This window comes from Lepisma saccharinum, chromosome 17 (genome assembly GCF_977018435.1).
Source record: "Lepisma saccharinum chromosome 17, izLepSacc3.1, whole genome shotgun sequence".
Lineage (NCBI taxonomy): Eukaryota > Metazoa > Arthropoda > Insecta > Zygentoma > Lepismatidae > Lepisma > Lepisma saccharinum.
In genome coordinates this window covers 3056063-3075026 of record NC_139245.1, presented here as the reverse complement: position 1 = coordinate 3075026, position 18964 = coordinate 3056063, and the positions used below count along the sequence as shown (strand labels likewise).

General features: G+C 39.2%; 1 protein-coding gene across 2 annotated transcripts in view; it reads right to left on the bottom strand.

Moving 5' to 3' along the window:
• Positions 1 to 17775, bottom strand: part of LOC146001157 (uncharacterized) — a 29366-nt gene extending 11591 nt beyond the window's left edge. Inside the window, exons 1-3 of one of the 2 annotated variants that reach the window (XM_083138443.1) lie at positions 17608 to 17775; positions 5246 to 5314; positions 4095 to 4309 (exon numbers count right to left, since the gene is read on the bottom strand). In XM_083138443.1, coding sequence (XP_082994569.1) covers positions 4095 to 4309; positions 5246 to 5314; positions 17608 to 17696 — 373 coding nt within the window. In that variant the 5' untranslated portion in view covers positions 17697 to 17775. Of the gene's footprint in view, positions 1 to 4094; positions 4310 to 5245; positions 5315 to 9702; positions 9927 to 17607 lie in introns of those variants that run through there. The other variant, XM_083138444.1, reaches the window with a different exon arrangement.
• Between the last annotated feature and the right edge of the window lie 1189 nt (positions 17776 to 18964).

Genomic DNA, 18964 nt, shown 5'->3' with positions numbered 1-18964 from the left:
TGTATGTCAAATTGTAAGATGTTACCTGTTTTATTAACAAGCACAGAAAATAAAGGAGAGAGACTAAAACTGAGGGGCATTCCCACCGGTTGAGAAGACATTTTTCTTCGGTTGACCACCGAACACACGCTGGCGCTTCGAGGTGACTATTACAGTGGCCTACTAAGGGAGACTTCACACTGCATTGCCTGAGGATTTCACAAGTCGAACGTTGGTTTATGAGGCCTATTGTGTTGCTATGGTGTGAAACGTTTTTGTTCATTAGCTCATTTCATACGTCATGTATCGCATATCTCTTCGGTCTGAAATCTACTTAAGTCTTGAAGATCCAAGTCACAAGGATGGAAAATTAGGGCTTTGTTAAGGTTAGGTGCGAAGGCAGGTGAAAGCACCCGAAGGGATAATATCCAAACCTGCAGGAAGAATGCATTTTACTTAAGTCTCAAATACAAAATGATAAAAACTTCTGGTGAGTTGAGTTTAAAAAAATGTGTCCGAGATAAAGAATGGCGTGCCCAGAATTATCGGTAGGGAAACGGGTTACGAATACTATTTTTGGTACTCAGTCCTCATTTTGCCATCTTTTCCTGTCTTTCACGTTCCTTTTTTAAGGAATACTGGATCAAATGGTGTTATGACCCCACCAATCCTCCCTTGGGCACGTCACTAGAGTCGTTTTCACGTTCAGAAGACACAATGGGCTCTTATGGGCAATGCTTTTCTTATGGGAAATACGAGTGCCCTGTTGTGAAATTTCTGGATTTACAAATTTAGCTTACGTAAAATCGGTACCTGCAGTTTTGCAGGAAATTTTGTAGAGAATACGATGGTGAACACAAAAAACTGGTAACTTGCTTACATCATTTTAGATAAATTAAAAACGCAAATTTTCTGTGAAAACACAATTTTTACATTCTTTTCATTCCTAACGTTGAAACATGCCGTAAAATTGAAACTTTCATTATGAAAAAAATTGACACTGTTTTTTAATTGTCATAGGTGACGGTGGTACTCAGAATTTATCAATACTTTATAGCATATTTGCATTAAAAAATATTCAAATAAAGTATGTGGAGATTTTTTATATTCGTGCAGTAGAAAATGTCGTCGCTGGCCATTTTTTGTTCTGTAATTCCAAGTAAAATCTTCCAGCGACAAAGTTGTGGAGAAAATAATGAAATTATTTTTTATAACCACTCAAAGGTTCCCAGAAATATTACGTCCATGCATTTGGAGTTTCTTTTTAACCCGAACCGCGCGCGAAGTAAGGAGACGTTATCTGGCCATCTTGAGCTGACTCACCGCAGCATTGCGGCTAATCACCACCAAGTTTTTGAGTTATTTTATTTCCATTCAGTAAAAATATGAACTTCATGCAGTTTGTTATAATAGAATTGAAATTACTTAAATTTAATAATTGACAATTATTTCCAATGCTGCTGTTCTGAGCAACATTAGTGCTGTCGCAAATACACGTTGTTTTTGTTTACATTACTGTCGACATTAATACTGAAATGAAGATCACCTTTCAGTTTCCAACGTACACATAAATTCATAGACACCATATTAACCTTTGAAAGGCTTTCCAACACGTGACAAAATATGGGGCTTCAAGATAGAAATATGACATGCCTTGCTTGAGTCATTCACGTCTTATCAGTTCACGTGGGCCATAACTCATTTGTTTGTTTGGGTTGCAACTTGAATCTAACCCATGTGCAAGGTTCCCCTTACTTGAGTGAGAGATCTGCTTTGGTCTGTTTAGACTTTTTCCCTCTCTCGAAAAAGTGTTTTCAGTTGTGTGAGCTCTCAATAATTTTATCTTTTTTAAGTGATTTCTGAAGTGTCATATTCGTGCATTACACTCGCGTGTGTAGTGATCGCAATGGATCATAGTAAAAAGGGTAACTGTAACGTTCACAGTATAATATTAATATTAATAATTACATATAATTATCATTATATATACAAAATATGTAACACCTTCATTGTGAAGGAAGGTCATCATTTCCCGGCGACATGAGCCAGCGCTGTATTGGCAACACTGTGCGGTTTCTCCATAAGCGCCGTTGTGTCTTCTGAACGTGAAAACGACTCTAGAAATAAATAAGTAAGCATTTGATCATATTGGGAGATGAAACATTAGATGTGTTGGGAACAGAAGGGTTTTTAGAGGCCTGAATATGAACAATATAGTGGGTTTCAGCTTTTGTAAGAGCTGCAAACATGGGAGGACAACACACAGTAGTGGTGTTCAGGTTTGAATCAGAGAAATATTCGAAAGTGTCTGCGTCTACCTCGCAGCCCACAGTTTGAATCTAGCGATGTCGAGTGGATTGCCATCCGGTGCATGTGTAACGGCTTTGTAAAAACACTCGGGACACCATAGATGTGTTGATGCGTGATGAGAAGAAATGGACAAACACACACACTCGGATGGTTCTGGCACACAATGTTAATGCATGGAAACTGGGGAGTCGAGTGGTAAAAAACTTTCCGATTTCACATTCTGATTAAAATGGCAGCCTTAAACAGCGGCAACGATTTAGGGGATAGTTGCTCCCCATTTTTTGCCTCTTAATGCTAGGCCTTGTCTACCAAGAGGAAGTAAACTTTCCTTGCACCCCCCCCCTTTTTTTTGGAACCCAATCACCATCACAGGCCTTAAACATACAATTGTGAGGTTCTATTTATACCCCTTAAAAACATGATGTTCAGCCCTCCCTCCCCCCCCCCAAAAAAAAGGAATTACTGGATACCTGCGTGGTTGTAGGCCTATCGTCTATCTATCAGCGTGTTCGAAATGGGCAAGGTGAAGGAACTTTGTTCCGATCTGAAGGATGTTATTATAAATTTGTCCCTTAGAGGTTATTCGTTAAGAAAAATTGGACAAACAGTGAATAAATCACACTTCACAGTTCAATACATAGTAAACAAATTTAGAGAGGAAGGTTCAAGACAGAATGTGCCGAGAAAACCAAAAGAGAGACAGTTGAATAAACGTGATGAACGCTTTATTTTAAAAAGAGTGCGAGAAAATCCCCGACTAAGTGTTCCTGGCAAGATGATGTCCGATCAAACTGTCCGGCGTACCTTGTGGAAGCATGGATATCATGGCAGAATACCACGAAAGAGGCCGTATGTAATTAAGGCGATTTGCAGGAACAGACTTTCATTCGCGAAAGAGCACATCCACAAGGGCCATAAATTTTGGGATAGTGTCATATGGTATGACGAGTTCCAGATTAATATATACGGGTCAGATGGGATAAATAGGGTCTGGAGAAAAATAATAAAGACAATGATCACATTAACACAGTTCCAACAGTTAAACACGGTGGTGGGTCATCAATGATTTGGGGCTGAATGTCGTCCAAAGGTGTTGGTACCATCCAGTTTATTGATGGTATCATGGATGCATATATCTATTTGGACATATTGAACAACAATGTAAAGCAGAGTGCCCAAAAAATGGACATGCCGCCTATCTACAGATTCCAACAAGACAGTGACAGTAAGCACTTCGAGTTAACATGAATTCGCTAATACGGAATGTGCCCAAACTACTACAAACACCAGCTCAAAGTCCAGACTTAAATCCCATTGAGCATTTATGGGCAATTTTGAAGTGGCGAGTCCATAAAGCAGGCGACAAGTCCAAACAAGATTTGTAAACTCTTGTGCAAGCCAAGTGGAATAAAATAAGCTCTGAAACATGTTGGAAACTGGTTAATTCTATGAAGAACAGGTGTCAAGCAGTAATTAAAGCCAAAGGATACACATCAAAGTATTAGAACTGTCAGTCAATTTGCTCTGAATATACTTTTTTTCTTTTATATTATTAAGTGTACGAATAGAAAAGTTGTACAAAAAATGGCACGTTTCTCTTTCAGTTTCATTTCATTTATTCTTGTCATTGGTTATACAGAATTTGGGTAAGATTTTATGTTCCTAATGATATTAGTTATTGAATTGTAAAGAAACAATTTCAAAAGAGTGTATTTCCTTTCAGATATTAAAGCATTTTCTTTGAAAATCTACGTGTCTACGAATAAGAATGTTACATACTGTATATGTATAGAAATGCTACTTACTGTGTTGTGTTTTCACAAGCTCGGTAATTATTTCTTCACTTTTTCTCCCTGTTACGTTGCCCAATTGTTGCCGAAACATAGGATCACCAATATCCACTAATATGTCATTCAAATGAGTTGAGTGAATGTCATGCGACTGTACGCTGAATTTAACTCTTTCCTGAACTCTATCCTTCCATTCGGTTCCAAGACAACGATCCATAGTTGCTTTCATCCTGTAAAATAATTTTTAAAAATGTTGAGAAACAAATTGAAGGTTGCAATTTCTTGGAATCATATCATTCACACATCATGTACGATTGGCAAGAACTTTTTTTCCCCTTTATAATCACACATATTCTAAAAATTAAACTGATATTTATTTTATGGAAAATGATTCAACTGAAGTAAGAGATGGATCCTGTTACCTATCTAGGAAGAGTATTTGCAAAAACTGAAGGGGCGGAAGATGATGTAAAGCAACACATCAATAAAGCAATGGGAACTTTTGTACAACTGTCCATCAAGATTATTCAGGACTTCAATTTTTCACTGAATAATGTGTCAGCAAAAAATTTCACAAATACCCTTAAATGTAGTAAAATCAAGAGTGTAGTGAAGGGTATACCCTCCTGTTAGCCTTAGTCGTTATCATATACCTTCTACATTCGTTTCAGTAATACTATTTATGTGAATTGGCTACTGTAATAATTTTGTAGAAATGAGCAAAACTATCATTTAAAAAAATGCTAAAATTCAAAACTATAAAAAACATTTTAAGTTACAAATATAGAGTACATCCAGAATGTTCTATTTTCACTGGAAGAAAAGTTGCTGAAATTATTAAAGTTTCATTAACACACTCAACAAACATTTTCTTTAATAAAACTGTTCAAATATTTTACAGGGATGTTAACTAGAAAAAACCTTCGTTAAAAAAAAAACATATCTACATGTATGGTGACAAAAAAACATACAAGAAATTTTAAGTGTTTTCTTTTTAAATAAAATTTAAAAATTAAATAAAAAAACATCAAAAATGATTTTTTAAATAAAAATCATGATTCTTAACCACCCTGGGGAAAGATCAGGCTATGCCCATTGCTCACAATTCCCCTACAACATTTTCATGTTTTTGTATGCATTAGATTTAATCATGCAAACACACTCACGTGTCTAATGTTGTGTCTTTGGACAAGCGCTTCTTCATTGTCTTCACGGATTCCTCTAGGGAATTTCTCCTGTAAATCAGAGATATTTTAAAAAAGGATGAGTTAGGCATAACTTATAAATTAGATTTTGGATAACACAGAGTGACTATGCAAAAACAGTCAATAACAAACTTATCTAGACTTATGAAACTCACATAAAAAGTCTTTCAATTGGCTACCTTAAACATTTTGGATGCTGCACACAAATAGGGTGGCGGCATTAGTTTTTGCCACTACCTCACTTATGGACACTTTGCTGTTCATATTTAATTGGTAGCTACCTAGGTGATCAGTAAAATTATTAACATGTAAAAAGTTGTATACTATTGTATAAGATGGTTATAACTAGTGCCTCCAGCCTACATCTGCTTAAAACTGTTGAATCTACTAGTTTAAGCAGCAGGACATTTTTAGAAAATTGTTCAAAGATCTCAAGACACAAGTTTTACCCACCCCCAGTACAAGGCCACTGCAGCGCGCAATATGGAAATGGTGATGACCAATCGTTATCAGGCCAAGGGGGAACCACATTAACGCCACCCACACGGTCGGCGGCCATCTTGATGTCCGCCATCTTGATGTCCGCCATCTTGAATTCAACTTCATAATTTTAAATGGGAAGGGGGTCGTGCGACATATCAAAATGGGCTAGAATTTCACGAGAAATGCAATGGTGAAGGTTTTTTCGACGTATCTTTAACCAGTAAAAAGTTATGACTGAATTCTTGTACCAATTTGCTCCTTTTCGAGGTGTTAGAAAAATGCCTTAAAATTTGTTTAGCACTTCGGTAATGCATCGAGATCAAAGTGACAAAGTGACGTCTATGGAGAGACGTTCGCATGACATTGCACATTATTTTAATCAGATACATCCACGAAGAGCTGTGCATTATGAATGGTTGTCGCGAACAATTTACAGTGTGACGCTTCCATTGAATTAAAAGTCCTTCACAGTGACAAGGCTAATGTTTATATTCATAAGGAAGTTCATAAACAGAATATGTGACCCTTGTCATCTGATAACTAACTTTGGACAAAAACTGGTTCATAACGTTCCCATAAGTGTTCTGGTGTTCTTCCCTATTGAAAACCCTCTGTAAAAAGTACCTTCTTCCATAAGCAAGGATGAAAAAAACTGTTTATTTAACAAATCCAAGTAGCCCTAAGCATTTAAGGTTCCGTTGATGGAAAATTGACTAACCAATCGTGTTCCACACAGCACGCCACACCATTAACTTACCAACACTAACCATTCAGCTTTGATCTGTCGAAAATGGGTTATCAGATAAAAATCATCGAATATTCTGTTTATGAACTTCCTTATGAACATAAACATTAGCCTTGTCACTGTGAAGGACTTTTAATCCAATGGAAGCGTCACACTGTAAATTGTTCGCGACAACCATTTATAATGCACAGCCCTTCAAGGATGTATCCGATTAAAATAATGTGCAATGGCATGCGAACGTCTCTCCATAGACGTCACTTTGATCTCGATGCATTATCAAAGCGCTAAACAAATTTTAAGGCATTTTTCTAACACCTCGAAAAGGAGCAAATTGGTACAAGAATTCAGTCATAACTTTTTACTGGTTAAAGATACGTCGAAAAAACCTTCACCATTGCATTTCTCGTGAAATTCTAGCCCATTTTGATATGTCGCACAACCCCCTTCCCATTTAAAATTCTGAAGTTGAATTCAAGATGGCCGCCGACCATGTGGGTGGCGTCAGTGTGGTTCCCCCTTGGCCTGATAACGATTGGTCATCACCATTTCCATATTGAACGCTGCAGTGGCCTTGTACTGGGGGTGTTAAGTGACTTATTGAGCCACCCTGTATATATACATACACACACACACAGAGGATTCCCTGACATTCGCTACGAGACTCAGCAGCAAGGGGCCCAGCGTCAGCGATGCTGAATGGGGTCCGCGACAGTCGCTAGAGTCGGCTATTAAAATTACAGTTTTCATATTGTGTACTAGCCTCGACTACAGAAGCTGTTGAAAATGATGTCCCTCTGCTGCAACACATTCCTGGCGTCTCAGAAGGAAATTGGCATTTACACGTGCAAGTTCGTGTCCTGTAATTCTCCCGATTTCTCGTACAATACTCTCGTTTAACTCACGGATGGTGTGCGGATGGATTGTCTTTGCATAATTTATTTTTCAGATTTCCCATTTATCTTTCCACTTTTATTCAGAACTCCAGGAGGTATTTTCTTTCATTGTGGAATCTATTTCACCGAGAAATCATGTATTTTTGAACAGAAATATCTCTCCGACGCACAATTGTCGTTCCTTTCATTTCGTTGCACTACATGAACAAAATGTTGTGAAAGTTTGATGACGTACCTCCCTGTCAGTGTTTCCAACCATGCCGTTTTTTGCAAGAAGATGACAATTTTAACTATGTTTGCCCCAAAATAACTGAACCTAACCTAACCTTGCCGTGCATGGTTTGTGGGGGATTTTTAGGTTTCTGGGGCTATTCGTGCATTGTTCGTGGGGATATTCATGAATTGCGACTATCCGTAAATGGTTTGTGGTGATTTTTTGGTTGATAAGGTTGGAAACACTGCATACCCAATGATGATGTACCACGCTAGTCAAGCTGTCTCGCCATATTGTGTCTTACGCAAGCAAAATAAGGAACAACAATAATTACTCATCATGTAACAAATTGAAATTATTTTCGTTAAAAAAGCAAAATACCACCTTGAAGAATCTTTCGTAATGCATAATGCAGAATACGTAAGTACGAATGTTAAAAATGATGAAAGAAACGAATGAGAGGTGTTGGAACCATACCGAAGTTTTACCCAAAACGTTAAGAAATTTTCCTCGATTTTACATTTTCCTCACTTGGTAAAAGTTCGGTATATCAGAGACACATTAAAATCATATATTTTGTGTTTCCCATGGTTCATACCAATTGTATATTGCGGAACATAGTTCAAGGTGCCATTATGCTTTTTACACGAAAACAAAGACAATTTTTCACATACAGAGTTATTTTTATTATTCCTTTCTTCGCTTCCGTAACACGTTATGGTGGGCACATTTTGACTCAAGTTGTGGGTATGCAGTGTTTCCAAACTTCTTCACTGAAAAATACCTACTATCGTGTTCGTCACGTGTGAAAATTTTACATTATACATGGGTAGCTGACGGATAGCCCCGAAAACCATTCACGGATAGCCCCACGGACCATTTCCGATAAGGTTAGGTTAGGTTTGGTTCAATTAGGCAAGCATAGTGAAAAACAAGGTGTTGGAAACACTGATATGGGCTTACGTCATCGAACGTACACAGCATGCAGGTCACATAGCGAAAGCAATGGCTATCGTGCTTCAGTGAGTGATTTCTCTTGAAAAATACATGATTTCCTGGTCAAATATATTCCACGATGAAAGATAATACCTCGACGAATGTTGGAAAGCTTGCAGAAACTCATTCTCGTAAGTAGTTTCGGTACCACTTCGGTAAACTTTCAGTATCCGGAAAACTGATTTCTTAAAAATTACAGGAGAAATTACTTACCGAATGCAGTTTCTATAGACTTGTGGAAGGTCGGAGAAGTGTTTTCTCGCATCGTTCATTGAATTTTGCTGGTAAATCATCAATTTTTCGATATAAATGTGTGATCGATGCACGAAAGCTGTTGCATCCATTTCCTTCCAGCTGGATGTTGACTGTGTGTGATGACGTAATCTCGGTCAGTGTTTCCAAACACGTGTTTTTGTAACTGAAGAAGGTACGTTTCCACAAATGGTTTGTGGGGCTATGTGTCAATGGTTCGTGTGGCTATGTGTCAATGATTTGTGGGGCTATGCGAGAATGTTTTTAACTATTCTAACCTAAACGTGACCCGACCTAACCTAACCTTACCGGAAATGGTTTGTGGGGCTATGTATGAATGGTTCGTGGGGCTATGCGTCAATGGTTGAATTTCCGCTATGAAACATTCCCACATCAAACAAAACACCTTCCAGATGTTAGACAATACTACAGGAACTTATTACGGTAAATAGATTCTTCTGTAGAAATAAAGAAATCTGTCCGAAGGATAGTAAACTAGTACCTTGGAAACCGTTACCCAACGATTGCCAAAATTCTACGATAATTGGTCTTCCTGAGGGGAGAATTTGAAAAAAATCATAAAACAATCGGAACCATTACCGATCAGCCACTATATAATGGTGAAAAGAATGATAAATACAAGCCTCATGTCCTAAGAATACGAAGATTTTGAAGAGTTTCTCATTGAAAAGTTTCTTAAATGGCATACAATCACGTGGGGCAATATCATGAGACAATACATTATATATATAATTTGCATGTACGAAATTCGAGTTACGCTTCATCGATGCAAATACAACATACAGAAATTGCATTACGAAATTACTATACATACCTATTCCCTGTCCCTTGAGCCATCTCAACTAACAAGATAAAGAACTCTGCAACTGAGCAAGCACCAACAGACGTGTGCACTAAATATCCAACGAAAATTTAACATTCATATGTCAAACAAAGAATGTAACGTTCGTGATATAAAGTCGTTAGTGTACAGAAAAACAAACATCACGAAAGCAGTTTTTCGGTCGTCACATGACACGAAATTGCATGGAAAATGGATCTCCCTTACGGCACAACGCTAGAGCAACCTTGCGTTCTGACATCACAGCAAAATGAGTTAGTTGTTACGCTAAATGCCTAAGTTGTTGGGTTAGGCTTGTTACGTTTAGATCTCTTAGCATAAATAATATATTTTCTGTGTATGTATGCAAAGGCAACCAAATCTGACAGTAACAGACCTAACCTAACATTCCTCATATGACGTCAAAACACACAGTTGGTCTAGCGCCGTGCAATAAAGGGGGCCCTCCGTCACATGAAATTCACGTGCAGACGATGCAACATGTTTTAGTATCGATTGATTGAGTTACTTTACTTCGCTTGTGACACTTTTGGCTATTTTGCGAAGATGGGAATGAGTGATGACATGATGAAATTGATGAATGGACACTCACAAACATCCATGCCCATTGCTGGTATTAATGCTAAACTTTTGATGACGAATTTAATGCAATCAGTACTAAGTAGCACCTCAGACCGCTCACAGTGATGTTGCCAACTTGAGGAATAAATAGCTAAATACCAATTTGATTAAAATAACCGTTGATTAATTGATTGACATTACCTCGCTTTTCTGCCACTTTTGGCTAATTTGCAAAGATGGGGATGAGTGATGATATGCTGAAATTGATGAATGGACACTCACAAACATCCAAGACCGGATTCGAATCCGGAACCCCTGGCGTCGTGGCGCGACGATGTGCTAACCACTCCGCTACGGGGGCCGGAAAATTACCGTGTAACCAAGATTCTCTACAGGGTGTGTACAGAAAAGAATTATTTTAAATTAGATAGGGCGTGAGGACAGAGATTTCTTGGTCGGGATCGGGACGGGATTTTTTTTCTTTTAACGAGATTCGGTGCGGTAATATTTTGCCACTTTCCGACCAAGTAGGGAAATTTTCGTGGCGGGTAATATTCGAAATTTCCAGACACCCCACTTTTTGCCACTTTTTCCATTGCACTGTGCTAAACCTTATCTACCAGGGGAAAGTAAACTGTCCTTGAGCCTCCAGTTTTGGCACCTTGCCCTCCTAGTTTAAATTTTGGACACAATATTTAGCAATACGGTACAAAATTCGTATACTGATCATTATTTTTTGCCATTTCCCTTAGCCTATTATATTTTGTTGTTACGGAACTTCATTATGATTAAACAATCCAGATTTATATTCTAATCATTATTAGAACCAAATAATACTAGACATCGATGCTATCCAGTCCGCATGAGCTACGTTTGTGTTCTTTTTTGTGTTCATTTACGAGGTAAATGCTAAGGATAATCGAAATAATTATAATAAACTTTAGTTTATTTAGTTTCCTCGCGAAAATGAGGATTGAGTGATGATATGATGAAATTGGTGAAGGGACCTCATATGAACAATCCAGGCCAGGATTCGAACCCGTGATGAGTCTGCATTCTTGTCCTATGTGTTGCAGTGAATAATGAAATAATTTGGAATGAAAAATGTATCTCAGAACTCAAAAAGTCAAATGAATATCATTGAAGAAACTACAAAAAAGTGTGTTTTGTTTTGTTACCTGTCACCAAATCAACCAAGCGTGGGGGAGTGGTTATCACAGCGCGCTACGACACCACGAGTTCCGGGTTCGAACCCCGACCCGGGCATGGGAATTCCCTGTGCTCGTCCCTTCATCAATTTCATCGTATATTCTTCGCAATTAACCAAATGTGGCAAAAAAGCGACGCTAAGTAACAAAAATGAAATCAAATCATTGATTGATTGCTCAATTTGGTTTATTTTACTTCGCTTTTCCGCCACCTTTGGTACGACAAAATTGATGAAGGGACACACACAAAGAACACAAATCGCCAATCCGAGATTCGAACCCAGGATCTCTGGCTTAGAGTCAAATCAAATAGTTTTTTTTATTTTCGAATGTGGGTGGGGGTTACGTGTACTTTTTTCTAGTACTCATTAATAATTTTGCAATCTTTTCCCGTTATGGACATTCTTCTTTTTTGTAGGAATACTGGCCCTAAAGGGGAGAGGGGTGTGACCCCCACCAACCCCATCCCCCCTTGAGCACGCCACAGTGACGTGCGGTGACGTCGACACTTGGGGTAGCAGTCAGTGGCGTGCTCAAGGGGGGATGGGGTTGGTGGGGGTCACACCCCTCTCCCCTTTAGGACCCAGCATTGCTAAAACAAAAAGAATGTCCATAACGGGAAAAGATTGCAAAATGATGTATGAGTACTAAAAAAAAGTACACGCACAACCCACCCACATTCGAAAATAAAAAATGATTTGATTTGACTACTAAGCGAATCTCGGCTTGGCCATGTGTATTCTTTGTGTGTGTCACTTCATCAATTTTATCGTACCATCTTCGCGATTAGCCAAAAGTGGCGGAAAAACGAAGTAAAATAAACCAAATCAAGCACTCAATCAATGATTTGATTTCATTTTTGTTACTTAGCGTCGCCTTTTTTGTCACATTTGGTTAATTGCGAAGATGATACGATAAAATTAATGAAGGGACGAACACAAAGAACACCCATGTTCAGGTCGGGGTTGGAACCCGAAACTCCTGGTATCGTAGCGCGCTGTGATAACCACTTCCCCGCGGTTGGTTGATTTGAAGTACACTTTATGCACAGAAACAAAACTGGTAACAAAACACCCTTTTTTGTAGTTTCTTCAATAATATTCATTTGGCTTTTTGAGTTCTGAGATACATTTTTCATTCCAAATTATTTCACTGCAGAGGACAACACATAGGACAAGAATGCGCGCTCATCACGGGTTCGAATCCTGTCCTGGATTGTTCATATGAGGTCCCTTCATCAATTTCATCATATCATCACTCATCCTCATTTTCGCGATAACCAAATGTGGCAGAAAAGAGAAGTAAAATATGGTAAAATAAACCAAACCAACAACAATATGAACGCCCGTTCTCTTGCTCAAATAAATACATCCGTATTTATGACTGTTAGAGGCCAAGAGTAGTATATTTAAATAAAACACTACTAAAACGAGAGTGAGAGAGAGCCCGAGCACATATTTGTAATTTAATCATTATATATTCCATACTTGAAAAAAAGAAAAGAAAGAAAGCATAACATTATTGTCTGCACACGTTCCCATAGAGAACATAAGTACTACAGAAAATTTTAGCCCGAGTTCTTTAAAGGATTTACAAAAAATCTATGACAAACCAATCCCCTATCTGTCCTATAGGAGATAGACTGGGGTGCCTGAAAGGCTGGGCTTTCAACCATTGCAGCGGGGGCCGAGGGGGCAAGGGAGGTAGAGGTAAAAATCTTCCTTTTTCTTCGGGTGGCCGTTTCTACCTGGAAACTGGTCAGGCGGAAGAAGAGCGAGCTAGGGTATCCAGCCAGCTTTGCCCGCGGATCGGACCGATGGGCGAGAAGCGCGTGGAAAAGAAACTGTTGCATATGAATTGTGGCTTTAACAAGACAATAAATATTGTGATTTGAATGTAATTCGAAATGTGAGATTCATTGATCTATCTCTGCTAGACTAGCTACTCCTCAGTGCACATCACTGATAAGACAAGAAGATGGCACATTATTTCACTGACTGGACTAATTAGTAATAATAAGTCCTAACACGGCGAACAGTTTTACGGTGCCCATAGTGTTTCAAGATTTGTCCGCGGCGCCCAAGTCAGAATGTAGGCCTAACACTTGCAACGCTCAGTTAGTGTGGTAAGGTTGCTTGCCTGAAGTTAAAAAATAAACACATATTTGAAATTCAGAAACATTTTACATGTAAAAAGTACTAAATAAGCACATATTTGGATTGATGCGATTGTCCGATTCTAAAACCATGTAGACTGACAAGTAAGTGCCATTGCAGTGAAAGCCGGCCCCCGTGGCGGAGTGGTTAGCACATCGTGCTACGATGCCAGGGGTCCTGGGTTCGTATCCTGGCCTGAGCATGGATGTTTGTGAGTGCCCATTCATCAATTTTATCACATCATCACTCATCCCAGTCGCGTGGCGTGACTTTTTCAAAAGTGTTACCGATTGCGGTCATCCGACGTTATCATCTCCACCCTACCCCCCCCCCCCCCAAACCCTTTTTTGCAATCCGCTCAGTGATATATTTAGGCACAATCACTCCTAGAAAGAACTACCATTCATGAGAGAGTTACCGCGAAAATCCAGTGAATAGTAGTCGAGCCTTGTCAACCATCTCTGCTTCTTTGCAAAGAGGTGGAAAGGGGAAGAAGAACCACACATTTCTCGGGTCAGTTTGACGTTTCTGCGGTGAGCAGACGACAGAATTCCCCTCCTCCAGCGGTGGAAGGGAAGTCCAGATGTATGTACTACTGTTGCCAACTTAGCTTTTTTTGGAGCAACGTTTGTCCAAATCACGAATCGCATCAAGTACTTATCTTTTCGTCTTTTACGTAAAGGGTTTCAGTTGTAGTTAAATCCAGCTTTGCAGTCTAGCTCTTGTTGCTTGAGAGAAATAGTATCCCCGTTTTAGGCGGGATTTAGCTCTTTTCTGGAAATCCAATGTGACAACACTTGCTGATCCGGTACGCCGCAGCTGCAACAGGGCTCCTAAACAGTCATATGAAAAACACCGTAGCACACTTGTCTCCTCAATTCTTTCCCCGCTGTTCCCTTGCATTGGCGCCCTTTCCTCCTGTTGCCTCTTGAGGGTAGCGGAACGGCCTGTCTCTTCGCTTTTGTCGGCTGCAGAAAAAATGTCCTCTGCAATATACACTCAACTCGGTTAACTTATTTAACAATGTTGTTATTTTATTAAGAAAAAAACTTTTAATTTCTTTACATTTTTCTGTTACCTACGGTACCACCGGTTACATGCACGCCACGCCTCTGTCATCCCCATCTTCGCAAATTAGTCAACAGTGGCACAAAAAGCGAAGTAAAAATAAAACAAATCAATCAAACATTTCGCAGCGTCTCTGTAAGCCAGCAGAGGCTGGCAACCACTTCCAAACCTATCTTTAAGAACAGTACATTTTAAGAAATTCCTAGGCATGCTTGGAAATGAACAGAACTACAGGGAGCGAGACCAAATCGGCCTTGTAAAATTCTTACGAGATCGAATCTAGATCCTTCGAGATTGTCGAGAGCGAGAACGATGGATCGATTTAGTTTCCATTACTTCGATTTACTGCCACATTTGGCTAAGCACGAAGATGAGGTAGGGTGATGAAATTGATGAAAGTACATTCACAAAGAACACCAGGCCCTGCCCGGAATTCGAACTCGGGACCCCTGGCGTCCTAGCGCGCTATGCTACTCCGCCACGGACGAAGAACGTTACAGACCTCTGCGAAATCGAGACAAGACCGAACCTTAGTATGATACAGTGCGTTCATTTTGTCTCTGGGCCGAGAAAGCGCGTGACTGCAGACGGCGCGGCATGGCGCGGATGTCGGCATTTTCGACCCGTAACGTCCCGCTTATTTTTACGCACATATCTTTAGCATGCAGACAATTATATTTATATTGCATAACAAGCAGTAACCTATGTTATAAGAGTTGTTCAACGTGATGGCCAACTGCATTCACACATTCCCGGCATCTCTTGATGAAATTTTGATTGGCATGCAAAAGTTTGTCTTCCGTACTGTTCGTATGTACGTCTTTCAGTTCGTCTATAGTGTGGGGATTGTTTCTATAGCCTTTTTTTTTAAGGGTTTCTCACAAATAATACTAAGTTAGTTCTAATTTTCTCGCGTAGAGCTGTAGATACACTGCCTGAGTAAATTTCACCCAACATGCGGTCATGCGTTTCAGTTTGATATTTCAACATGTTATTTTTCCTTGTTTTTATCAAATGCGTGATTCAATTCAAATTTTCAAAATTAATAAAATTATATTAATCAATGAAGGTATTACTAATTATATGCCTTAAAACAATTAAAATTTGCACTTAGAATCAATTTCCTTCTGCGCATTTTTACCCAGCCGGGTTAACAATGGCAAGAAAACAACTTGCAAACAGAACAAATATGTCATCAACAGATGCCGGGACTGTGAACCACTTTGAACAACTCTTATAACACAGGTTAGTATTCGTTATGCAATATAAATATAATTGTCTGCATGCTATGTGTGCGTAAAAATAAGGCGGACGTTACGGGTCGAAAATGCCGGCATCCGCGCCGTCCTGCGCCGTCTGCAGTCTAGCGCTATCTCGGCCCAGATCCAAAACGAACGCACTGTATTTAAGAGAGCAGTTTCTTCAGACATGACAAGTGGTTATCTAACCGATTATTTATAGCTGTTATATTCATTGTTGCTTGTAGTAATTACGTTTGTATATATAGTCAGGATAAAAATATGTTTTCGAGTAATCTTAAGAGGCAAACCGAGATGTCAAACAGAAAAACTTTGTCAAGTAAAGTTGGTTGTCTTGATCACCTTTATACGTTGTGTAATTTTGTACTGTGACACTCTTTTGTATATGTTTCGAGACGTATACGACGATTGATTTGGTATACCTATTTCACTTTTCTGCCACCTTGGCTAATCGCGAAGATGAGGTTGAGTGACGATTAAATGAAATTGATGAATAGATACTCGCAATAACACTCATGCCCGGGCCAGGATTCGAACCCAGAAGCCCTGGAAACTCACGACGAGAATAGAGACGGGACTCCTTCGTCTCGTCTCGATCGATACCGTTCAAAGCTACACGTAACGTCGACATATTTTCTGCTGATTGTAACGTTGTATTTATTAACACAGATGAACGCCATGAAATCGAAATTGTATCCATTACGATCACTGCCAGGCTCGTACTTTCTGGAGGGGGGGAGTTACAGTTCCGGGTATCCAAAGGGGGAGAAAATTACTTTGAAAACGGCCACAAAGGGGGGGGGGGAGGTGATATAGTTGAAATGTGGTGAAAATATAAACTTGATGTAAAAGTTATAACTGAAATTGTCACCCTTGGGCCTTCACATGTCTACTGCGCAGTGATATGGGCGTGATCACTGGTTGATAAATATTTGAACTGAGCAAGTCAAATCTATTTTCAGCCAATTGTTCTGGGCTACTGGCGTACTTCGATCAATCACTGTTAGTTTACGAAATTAGTGGCAAAGATATTGACTTTTTACTCTTGGCGCTATTACCACGGTTTACTTGACTTAATTATAAAAATAATATAATACTGAGATGCATGTAATATACATATATTACACTTTAAGCAAATGCATTATGCTTAGAGAAATTTGCTAAGCGCCGCATTTCAAGTTTTTTTTTTATGGTGAGACGGTACGCTTTTCCTAGACAGCTAGTAGATTACTAACACATGTATAGAAATATGTAAAAATGTACAACTGTGTGGAAAAATAAATTTCATCATTATTCTAACCATAGAGAATCGACTTATGAAGATTCAAGAAAGTGTGTATTGTGTATTACTGTGCGCGTATATATATATATATATATCAAAGATATTATAAATATTATAATATAATAAAATAATATAATAACACACATATTATAATGCATCTTTGATATCCGTCATTTCCGTCCCTTTTTTTTCGTTCCGACTAACCTTACGGTAGAAATGTGCGACGCAAGAATGACACAATAAAGTATATAAATATATTTTTCAAAATTATATAATTATTACAGAAATAACATGTAAGGCAATGCCGTTATTTATCGAAATTGGATGTAACAGAATGCACTTACCTTGGACGGATCTCAATCCAAACGCAGTTCGATACTTCGTCATCTTCAGTCTCCATTTCCATGTCTCTTTCGCAGTGGCAACACGTCATTTCCGCCTTGGTAAAAGTGTCAGGTTTAGTAAACAGTGAGCTAGTTTGGGAGTTCGCTGAAGACGACTCGATTCGGTTGCATGCAACTGCAGAAGGACTTCTCAATGTACGTACAAGATTTATAAAAGCTTCGTGAACAGAAGCGGGAAAATCCCGAATACACATCGAGTTCACGTTCAGGGGTGCCAACGGACAGACTGTCCCGTGCCTGTGAGTGTGTGTGTGAGCGTTCAAGTTGGTGTGAAGTGTTATCAAAACTTTGACACCTTACAACACGATTCATACAAAATTTATTGCTAGAGCAGAAGAGATAAGGTTATATATAATGTATGCAAGAATTGCGTAAAATCTCGTTTAAAAAGAAACATGTTTTGTCCTATTCTTATCAGTGCGAGTAAGCCTAGGCAAATAAGACTGTGAACCATGCAGTTGGTGAAATACGCTAAGGCAGACTGGAGGGGCGGGGGGGGGGGCGAGTTCAACTCCGTTTTAGACAGAAAATAATTAATGACATCGCTTGTAACATACAGCGTGTCCACAATGAGACTCCAACATTTTGAAAGTCTATAACTTTTTCATTTAAAATTGTACAGCTGTAATTCCGGAAGCAGCAGAAGCAGAAACTCAAAAAGTTTATGTGGTAACGTTTTAGTGCGCGAAATAGCCGTAGTGGCGCTGCAGCACTCGATTGTTTGAAAATGGAGATTCCAAACGAGCGTGCACAGGTTGTGTGGTGGTGTGCAGAAACGAAATCACTTATTCAAGTGCAACGAAACTTTCGTCGTGTGTACAATAAGGATCCTCCGACATTCACGACTATAAAGAAGTGGTGTGATAAATTTTTGGCGACCGGCAATGTTTTGAAAGGACACTGTGGTGGTAAACCCAGAATCCAGGAACAGGTTGTAGAAAATGAACGGAGGTCATTCGAAAGGAGTCCACAGACGTCAGTAAGACAAGCAGCGAGAGACCTTGGTATGAAACGGTCGACAGTTCACACAGTTCTTCACTGCTTGTCTTACTGACATCTGTGGACTCCTTTCGAATGAACCTGTGCACGCTCGTTTAGAATCTCCATTTTCAAACAATCGAGTGCTGCAGCGCCACTACGGCTATTGCGCGCACTAAAACGTTACTACATAACCTTTTTGAGTTTCTGCTTCTGCTGGTTCCGGAATCACAGCTGTACAATTTAAAATGAAAAAGTTATAGACTTTCAAAATGTTGGAGTCTCATTGTGGACACGCTGTATTATTATTTACATGTTG